General features: G+C 46.6%; 1 protein-coding gene across 1 annotated transcript; it reads right to left on the bottom strand.

Moving 5' to 3' along the window:
• Positions 1-4,188: 4,188 nt before the first annotated feature.
• Positions 4,189-9,164, bottom strand: LOC125541299 (mitotic checkpoint protein BUB3.1-like). The gene is made up of 9 exons (XM_048704745.2): positions 8,912-9,164; positions 8,644-8,780; positions 8,235-8,317; positions 6,913-7,176; positions 5,345-5,420; positions 5,024-5,104; positions 4,865-4,943; positions 4,659-4,759; positions 4,189-4,560 (listed from the first exon to the last, which is right to left on the bottom strand). Exons 1-9 carry the CDS (start codon positions 9,062-9,064, stop codon positions 4,494-4,496), a joined length of 1,041 nt encoding a protein of 346 aa, XP_048560702.1. The 5' UTR covers positions 9,065-9,164; the 3' UTR covers positions 4,189-4,493.
• Positions 9,165-9,658: the final 494 nt, after the last annotated feature.

The raw sequence follows: 9,658 nt of genomic DNA, 5'->3' as shown, positions 1-9,658 counted from the left end.
CTACGAGCCGGTCGGCTGAATGGAACCGTAGCATGGAGGTGCATCTTGTAGAGCTTACCTCGAACTGAAGCACCGTTGTGTAGATCAGAGGAAGGAGATTAGATAGGAGCTTACCGGAGGTTGAAGAAGACCTCGGGTAGTCACCTCGCATCCCTCCCGTCTCCACTCGTGCAAGGGCCCGCTCCCTTGCGCTCGGCTCGGCCTGACTCGCGAGAAACTGCCGATTCTAGCGTTTCCAGCGAGCCAGGCTCTGGGCTGCTTTAAGAAGCGTGCGATGCAGGCTCAATAGTGAAACCAGGCAACCAAACACGCCTCTTGCTTCCCGTGCGGGCCTGGTTGAACTCTATTCGGGCAACCAAACACGTCCGTAATTCCATTCTAAATGGCCAAAATTCTTAGCTAGATCAATCTTAAGCAAAAAAAAACAGCATGTTTCCAAGAAGGGCAAAGGAATGGGTGAACTCTTGAGCATTGGGTTGTACATAAAATAAGTAATTGTACCATAGTTCAGCAATCGTAAAATGAGTAATCTGCCCGAAAGGTTAAGAAAGCGTGATAAGGGAGACCAGAGAGTGCCATTAGCTAAGGCCAACTCCACCGCGTCACCCCAAACAGACGTCTATTTTGTCCAGATTCTGTCCGTTTGGATAGGGATTTAGGGTCGTGTCCGGGCGTGTCCTGGGATTCGGTGGCCGTGCGCCCAGCGCGCGGACGCATCCCGGCCGTATTCTGTCCGTGTATTTTTCTTTGCAAGTCCTTAACTTTTTTTATCATGCATTTTTGGTACATGACAATACATCATCACATTTTGACTAGTAAAGCAAGGCCAAAGAAAATAAGAACAACAAGAATACATTTTAGAAGATAGCCAACTTTTATAACTGCCCCCTTGAGTTGGGTTAGGGCCTTCTCGATGCACTCATTGTTAATCTGTGGAGGAGGCTCGATCTGGCATCCTTCTTTCTTCTTCAAGCCAAATGTAGATGTTGCTTCCTCACACCTAGTCTCGTGTCTAGCCTCTAATCTAGCAACAAGTGCACTTGTCTCATTTACAACCTCTATGCTAGCTAAAAGTGCACGAACATGTACTAAATTTCGCTCTATCAATATATCGATGTACTCTTCTTCCCAATACCAAAACTTGCATCCATTCTACACAACAAAATTTGAAGTTAGCACAACTAATCAAATCTAGAGCACAGACCGAAGCTAAAAAAGCGCATACCCCGTCGTTTAAGCACTTGATGAACACCCATCCGGGATGTTCCGGCGTTGTAGACACGCGGCGCACGACCATCCTTGGGCAGTGGTCGCACTTAATGAGTGGCAACGGTGCGCCGGCGAGCTTTTGGGCAAGCACCGAGCCCGACCGACCGCCATTCGTGTATCTGCCGACGGACCACCGACGGTGCAGATCCGAGCGGCTAGAGGAGGAGCCACTGCCTGCATGTGGCCTTGCGGCCCTGCCAGGGCCTTCCGACGAGGTGCCCGGCCAGTCCATGGCGCGGCCCGGCCTCCCACAGCCGGCCAAGCTCAAGATCGACCGGATCCGCCCCAAATCCGGCCGGCGGGTGCGCACACCAGGTGGCCGTGGTTGGGTAGCTCGGCGGCGCCGAGGGGAAGGGGCTGGGCGAGCTCGCGTCCGAACTGCACGGTTGCAATGGCAGCGGCGGCGATGGCGGCAGCGAGGGAAGAGTGGGGAAGAATGGAGGGGTGCGGCCGGAGGGAGGGAGGGGGTGGATAGAAAAAGACCCACCCTGTGTCACCGACGGGCGGGCCAGGGAAGGACACGCGCAGACGACCCGCGCGTCCGCGTGGTGTCCGTTTCACCCCAAAAGCGACGCAAATTTGGGTCACGGATGGGGCGAAAGCGGACACAAAATGGATAAAAGTTCGTTTGCTCCCGCGCGCTGGCCGCCTCGTTTGTCCGTTTTATCCCAAATGGATGGAGCCGGACAAGATAGGGTCGCGCAGTGGAGTTGGCTTAATGTTGCATGCACTCGGCTCTCTTGCTTGCCCCAAGCAAACGCAAATGGCAAACCATTTGGGAACCACGGCGACGTACAGAACGGCCAAACCGGCACCTGCCACGCGGCGAGCGGCCGGGGATACCACGAGCGGCGCAGGGTGCAAGCCGGCGATCAACTGCCGGGACAGTGACCAAAGTCACGGAATATTGTAGTCCCCCGGCAGCGTACGCTCCGTGTGCTAGTGACGTGGCGCAGTGGTAGTTGCTGATGGAGCCGGCACGTTATTGGCTGTGGGCGCTCCAGGTGCTGCGTGGCGGGAGACACCTCAGCTGCCACGAGAGCCTTCCCCGCACGGGGGGCCGTCGGCTGCCGAGCTCCACCACCCACGTACGGCACCACGGTGGTCTGACGAGTCATCCCAAGCCGCTCTAGGCTGACGCAGGTTTCGGGGATAATTTAGCTACCTATAGACGACCAGCGTTGGTCTATCCGAACGACTATCTTTTGCAAGACGACACAAACAAATTTGAATTTCAGCTTATGGAACCAGTATTTTTGGCGGTTCTTTTTTATAGTAGCTTTATGAAGCCAGTAAATAGTGCGAAGAATATTGCTTGAAATTCCGCCTTGTATAAGGTGGTGTTTGGTTCTCTAGTCCTAGGACTTTTTCTAGTCCCAACTAAAAAGTCCCTAATCCCTAAAAAGTTACTCCCTGTTTGTTTTCAGAGACTAAAAAGTCCCTAGTCCCTTCCTAGAGGTTATTAAATAACCATGTTGCCCCTAGTATATAGAAAAATAACAATCAAACAACACCATGGGGTGGCGGGTCAATGGGTGCATGGAGGGGTATTGTTGGAAAAGTCCCAAAAAAACTCTCCTTGAGAGTCTTCTTCATTTAGTCCCAAATGCTTAATTTAGTCCCTAAAAAGTCCCTCCCGTTTGATGAAAAAATCTTTAAAAGGGATTTTTTTTCTAGTCCCTGCACAAAAAAGTCCCTGAAAACAAACACCCCTAAGTCCAGTCAAGTGCTAGAGAATGCAGCTACGCGTGTGAGGTAGCTGAAATCCTAAAAAAGAAAATTGAGCCCTAGTGCACATATCGAAGAAGTTACATGTCGTCACTTGCACGTTGTAAAGTACGACGTACCCGGTCCCAAAGCGAAGTCAGCCAGTGTTGCCGGGAATGATCAGCAATCAGACATGCAGGCGTCGCTGGGCTTCCAACAGGAATAACATTTCCTCGGTATTGCTACCTAGTCTTACCGCACGTATAGACAAAATCTTGCAGACGAACGATGCGATATCTGCTTTGGATCTGCTTCGATCGATTATCGTCAACAAACCGACCATTCCACCAACCGCTTTAAACCCAGCTGATCTCGCTCAAACTGCGATATCCAATCTTTTAACACTTCGTGCATAGTAGTATGTCGCAAGCAAAACACCAGCGGCACAAAAAGCACGTATCCTCGGCAATGAATGACCATATCACACCCTAGTGATTAGCCTAGACACGTTGCTGCCAGGTTAATCCGCAGACAAGGCACTTGGCCAGTCTGACAGGAATCGTGAGGCAACGTGTGGGCAAAACAAACAGACAGTAGGTACTGCTACCCCGTACGTGCAGTGACGTGCTTGTTTATGCAGCGCGGCGACAGTAATGGCGCCCGATCGAGGCCCAATTATTCAGCTCCCGCTTAGTTGCGCTCCAGTATATGTATATCGCTGATCACTGATCCCCTCGACCTCCGGCAATAATACAGGCGCCCCAGCGTATTGCACCACACAACAAAAACAAAGGAAGCAGATCGGCTGCAGCTGTGCCACTCACTCTCGACGTGCGGATGTGGCCTGTAGGATAGGATCAGCGCAGAACGCAGAATTATACTACGGCGGGTACAATCTACATGCACTGGCACTCTCTTGTTAGAAAATGAGATGCAGCATGAGCTGCCTGTGGCCTCCTACTTTAGTTTAGCTTAGCGTCGATCGATCGATCGTCCCACATGCTCGATTACGGACGCTTAAGTGCGCTTGGTTGGGGAGCAGATCCGCGCGGTGCTCCCCTAATCGTCTCCGCGGAGAACAATCCCCACCAGTCGCTGTTTACTTATGTTGTTGGAATGGTAATACTAATATAGTGCCAGTGTGTTCGACTCAGTGGGATCTGTCATAAATGAGCTGATTTCTTTCAGCTCGAGAGAGCAAACTACACATGATTGATTGGAGTCAACATACATGCCAGGGTGAAACCAGTTGACGACGGATTTACAACTTTGTTCGAGAGATTACAACTTTCGGTGCAAATGGGAGCTATCTTTGGAATGTCTGTACAATTGGACCGCCACTATACCATCAAGTGATCGTAAAACTGTACGTACTACTGTAAAACCCCAGGTTTGTATCAAGTATTAGAACGAACCCACAGTTTCAGCTAAAACTAAGTGTGTATGTCTCATACCCCAGTGAGCCTCTGAACTAAAGCGGGAACAAGCAACCTGTCGAAGAAAGCGCACCTCACTCCTCAGTGCCTCGGCTTTACTTCCACTTCGTTGACATCGCGGATAAAGATGTTAGTACCAGGTTCATTCCTGTAAAGTGCAAAACCAGCGGTTAAATTGACGGTTCGGCGGTTCTGCCTTGAATGATAGGGGAATGCTCCTATGGTATAGCAAAATTTTGGTCTTACTCTATTTTTCCCCTTTCGTAAGTGTAACTGGATGCAACAGCGAGCAGATTGTTATCCTTGCTGAAAGACAGAGCAGCAATGCTGGTTGGGTACCTGGGGGACTGCAATCGGAGCAGGAAAAAAAATTCAGATATCCCGAGGTCTGAATTCCTGACACAGAATTAGGATCAGTTTGTTTGGCAGATAAATCGTGGGGCAAGAAAAACCTGAAACAATCTCTTTTTGTTTTCTCCATCCCAAGTGCACACAAATCCATCACATCCGCCCGTGGCAAACGTTCCATGCCTGCGTACGTTAGATTAGGCTATTAAAGGAACTGAAAGTTGATGACAGTGCGAGTGCGAGAGAGATCAGGGGCATCTTACACTGAGTGGAATGCAATTGCATTAACAGGATATGCAACCCTCACTCTGCCCTCGGTCAATCGATGGCACTTGAAACCATACCTGACGAAAACAAACAGCCAATGAAAAACCATAAGGCTAGGTATAAAAAGGTGGAACCGCTCGGCATGAGTGGTTAACTATATCAAAAACAATGAACAATGCCCTAAAAGAAGGTATAAAGGTGGAACACAAGTGACCTTATGTAGAATAAGAAGCCAATTGAGAGCAATGTCAATGCCCTTATCTTTAATAAACTAACTATTTAGAAAAGGTGTCATCCTTTTGCAACACAGTATATACCTCTTTTCGAGACTAGACTCAGATTGGTCAAAGAAGTCCATTGCAACTCGTCCGTCTGTACTACCCAAAGCAAATCCTACATACAGGTCAAAAATAGAGATTAAATTAAAGGACACTTTGCTGAATGTAAAGAGACCTAAGAAATAAAATGAGAAATATGCACGAGAGACTAGAGTTCAAGACGATGATAATTACAGCTAGTTTGCGGATGAATATTCCAAACTCAAAAAACTATTGAACTTCCAACAACAACAACAACAACAACAATAACAAAGCCTTTAGTCCCAAACAAGTTGGGGTAGGTTAGAGGTGAAACCCATAAGATCTCTCGACCAACTCATGGCTCTGGCACATGGATAGCAAGCTTCCATGCACCCCTGTCCATAGCTAGAAAAGTATTGATTATGCTATGTTGTGACTTCAACACCACCCATTGCCCATGGGTAGTATGTTCAAGTGTAGGACTAAACTTATACGTACAAGGCTAGAGCCCTAGAAAAAACTGAAAATATATCACTAATGCTGATTACTATTTATAACCATTAATATTATCCTGCCAACGGAATTAGAATGTCAGGTAAGAGAAGGTCCAAAACAAAAATAAAAAACATAGTCAGATGCAACACAGAACTGAAGACACCATCAATGTGGATCAACCATTAACCCAAGAGTACTACACAGAAATAGAAGGCGTCCATAGTCAACACAGCGCTGGAGCACTAGAACAAATGATGAAACCAATTGAGATCAGTTAAAAATATCTCATTCTGAATCAATATAGATAGTGAGGGAAGGCGTTAGCATTATAGTATGAGACTGGAGGGATATCTGAAATTCAGGCTTTGCTGTGAATCTTTCATTATGAAATAGACTTGTTTTCTAAGCTCTACTGCTGGAAAATCATATCCTGGAAGAGACACCGAGAAGCTAAATCTTAACGATAATTAAGGAAACAGTAGAAAGTCATGCTTTCATCAAATTCATGTATGCTGACGAAATAGAGAAGTTCAAACTTTCCCAACGAGTTGACCTGTTATTGCACCTTCAATAGTTGAATCAAAGATCATAAATCATCCACACCCTTGAACCGGTGAAAGTTAAAAACCGAATAGGAAATTCTATAACCATAGGACAAAATGACCATACTTGTCAAGCATCAAGTAGATTAAGTAGTAATGGAGCCAAATGATAATCTATACAAAAACTGATAACAGCATTGTTGCATGAATCTCAAACAACCTATCCATCCACTTGTACACACAAAATGATATATGGTTCCATGAAATTTCAAGATATTTATCTATTGACCATGCATTAACACAAGGAAGTTAATCATGTACCAATTTTTATAAGATTCAAGAAACAGTACAAGATAACAGTTCTCATGGCGCCTCTCCAAATGAACAAGAAGGGTTCATGCCAAACAAGAAAGGTAAATTCTATTCCAACTTAGTACATCTTTTGTATGTTACACAAATCAACAAAAATAAGGTTCAATTCATGCCAGTGTTATTTAGCAGGAATATTGATCAATGCATATTCGCAGAATTATCATAAGAACGTCTTACCAGTTTTATTTGGATAACACTCAACACAGCGTGTTTGAGAATTCAGATAAGACTTCCTTTGCTGAGGCTCAGACATATTGCGCAAATCATAAACATTCACATGCTCTCCTGCTGTTGCAACAACCAACTTATGTCCTGCTAATGAAAGTGCGTATACACGTTCAGGTTGGGTGTGTGTCCCAATAAGTGTATATTCTGGCCCAGTCGCACCTCTTTGATCCCAACACTTTATAGTCCTATCCCAGCTTCCAGTGATTACTTGACCTGGCATAAGACAGGACACAAGCATATGATGGTTAAGGTTATTATTAAGAGTGAAAAATTATCTGTTTATTAATGAATTATAGTTGTGCAGGAAATGCCAGAGCCATTGTACGTGAGATACTGTAACCAATATGCTTGATTTTCTTAATTTGTCATGCGTACTGTAAATCTCTAGGCTGTCTGGTAGGGTGAAATTTTCACCTACCTTTTCGGTTAAGACTCTCATCTAGTAATCCACATGAGCTCACTACCAGATGACAATAGTATAAGACATCAGGTTATCTACTACAAGTATTTTGGGTCAGAGACAATAATACTGTAGATGCTAGTCGCATAAATGTAGAGATCACATGATTTTGGATGTTTCTAGAGATGTAGGACTTGTAAACTGAATATATATTTGACACAACAAAGGACAAACGTGGTAAACTTCAAACGATAACTGCCCACACTATGACTTCTGAATACTTAAGGCCATATTTCACCACTGTCTACTATAGTCTTCATCAGCATCGCATGTCTATTGATAAAGACCAGACCCACCAGGTAGCTGTCTTCCTAGATTATCTAGTATTCATTCAACAGATATCATCTAGGCTCTTTCAGTTTCTCATATTGGGATTTAGGAACAACTATTGAACGATGGCAGATGAACAATACAGAGAACTAAGCATAAAAACAGAAGATGGATATCATAAGCAAGTTCATGGAGTGGATATTTATTAAATACTCTATCTTAAAACATAAGTAAAATATACCCAAAAATCATTATTGTTGCACGGTAACAGAAGAAGGCTGTATATTATATGAAGGTTATTATGATAGTCCTAAACCAACATCAGGAAGAAATAAAGCATGAACTCGCCGAGCATAGCGATCCATTGAACTATTACAATTTGGGGGTCAGATTGACAACGTTCTTAACTTAATTAACCCATCTCTAGCAACACGAAACATGGTTTTGATGATACATAGCAATGTTCTTCAGAAACTGAAGTTTGACAACACAATAGCACTGTGCAGCAAAAGCGAACAGGCAAGAGTAATTAAGCAAGTACCTGTGGTATCGGAGTACTCCACACAGCGAACTGGACCATCATGGGTTCCCAAGCGATAACTACTTTCGGCACTAAAGGACAGCCTGCATGTAGTACAACAAAACAGATCCGAAACATACAGGTCAACAATTGAGCTTCGGTACGAATGATCTGGCCGAACAGAAATTTAAGTTCAGTTAATCGTGCTGAATAAATATGCTATTGCCTATGCTGCGGGCATTTGGGTCTGAAACCCACTAAAATCATGTCCGACCCTACTTCCTACCGAGCCATTTTAACATCAGAAATGCAAAGCTCCGCCTCTGTTGTGCTAAACTGTACCGCGTCCCCGACCATTCAATCAGAATCGCTAAGCAAAATACCAATCAAACGGGGCGGGAAGATGAATAGGTGATCCCTATCACCTCACCTCCGCACGACGTGGTCGCTCGAGGCGCTGAACGCCGAGGAGTCGTTATCGTGGAAGCAGCAGTCCAGCACGGGCGTCTTGTGCGCGAACGCGCCCACCAGCGCGTTGGTGGCATCGACGTCCAGGAGCCGCACCGCCTGGAAGGAGCGAACGCGCAGGCGCACGCACAGCCAAGCCCGCGCAGGCACAGAACCCAACGGATCAAACCGAGCCGCTAGGGTTTCGTTTCCTCGGAGAAGTGGGAGGCGCGCGAGGCTTGTGAACTAACCTTCTCCCATGAGGAGACGAGGAGGCGGTTGCTGTGCTTCGAGAAGCGGAGGCTGGAGACGCCGTCCCTCGGCGGGTGCCCCAGCTCCCTGCCCAACCCGATGCGGCCGCCGCCAGCGTCGACCGGCGGCTGGCCGGTGGCGGGCGCGCTCATGGCGGGGTCGGGAGGAGGAGGAGGAGGCGGCGGTGGTGATTCCGGGTAGCCTTGGGTGCTGGGGGTTTGCGGTAGGTAGGATGCGGTGGGGACCGAAATTTTGAACCCGCGACGAACGAGCCGTGGAGCAGAGCGCGGGGTTTATAGAGGAAACGGTTTCGGGGAGGAATGGCCAGTTTGGTGCCACCCGCCCCCGACGACCCCCGACCCCGAGTCGCCGTCGTATGGGCTCGCTTTAGCATTAACTGGGCTTTGGATTTGGGCTGGGTGTATGGTCCAGATCGGCTTATCTGGTGAATTCAGGGGAAAATTACGCTAATCTGTTGAGATATGGTATGCAACAAAGTGAATATTTGAAACGAGAAATGAATTTAAATTTTCAGATAACGAATCCTTCTAATCCAGTCTATCTGTGAAGTTGAATAAATGTTCATTTTCTCAACCATAGATAGAATACCCGGATTATGTCATTAGTAGGCAAAAGGATGGCTACAGACTAAAAGAAGATCCTCACAGTGAAAGAGTGGCCTACTTCCAAGTCAAGCACATTAGATTTTGGGCTTAGCAGGACATGCATTTCATTCCCAGGAGCTT

The sequence above is a fragment of the Triticum urartu genome, chromosome 2A (assembly GCF_056163025.1).
Source record: "Triticum urartu cultivar PI428250 chromosome 2A, HENAU_Tu73, whole genome shotgun sequence".
Classification (NCBI taxonomy): Eukaryota; Viridiplantae; Streptophyta; class Magnoliopsida; order Poales; family Poaceae; genus Triticum; species Triticum urartu.
This window is presented reverse-complemented; position numbering and strand designations above follow the sequence as displayed.

What these genes read in the sequence shown, in the direction of transcription:
- LOC125541299 (XM_048704745.2), bottom strand. Translation starts at nt 9,064, where the DNA reads ATGAGCGCGCCCGCCACCGGCCAGCCGCCGGTCGACGCTGGCGGCGGC. An exon ending in GGAGTACTCCGATACCACAG is followed by an intron (nt 7,177 to 8,234) that starts GTACTTGCTTAA and finishes GTCTTATGCCAG; the next exon opens with GTCAAGTAATCACTGGAAGC. An exon ending in GCAATTGCATTCCACTCAGT is followed by an intron (nt 4,944 to 5,023) that starts GTAAGATGCCCC and finishes TAACGTACGCAG; the next exon opens with GCATGGAACGTTTGCCACGG.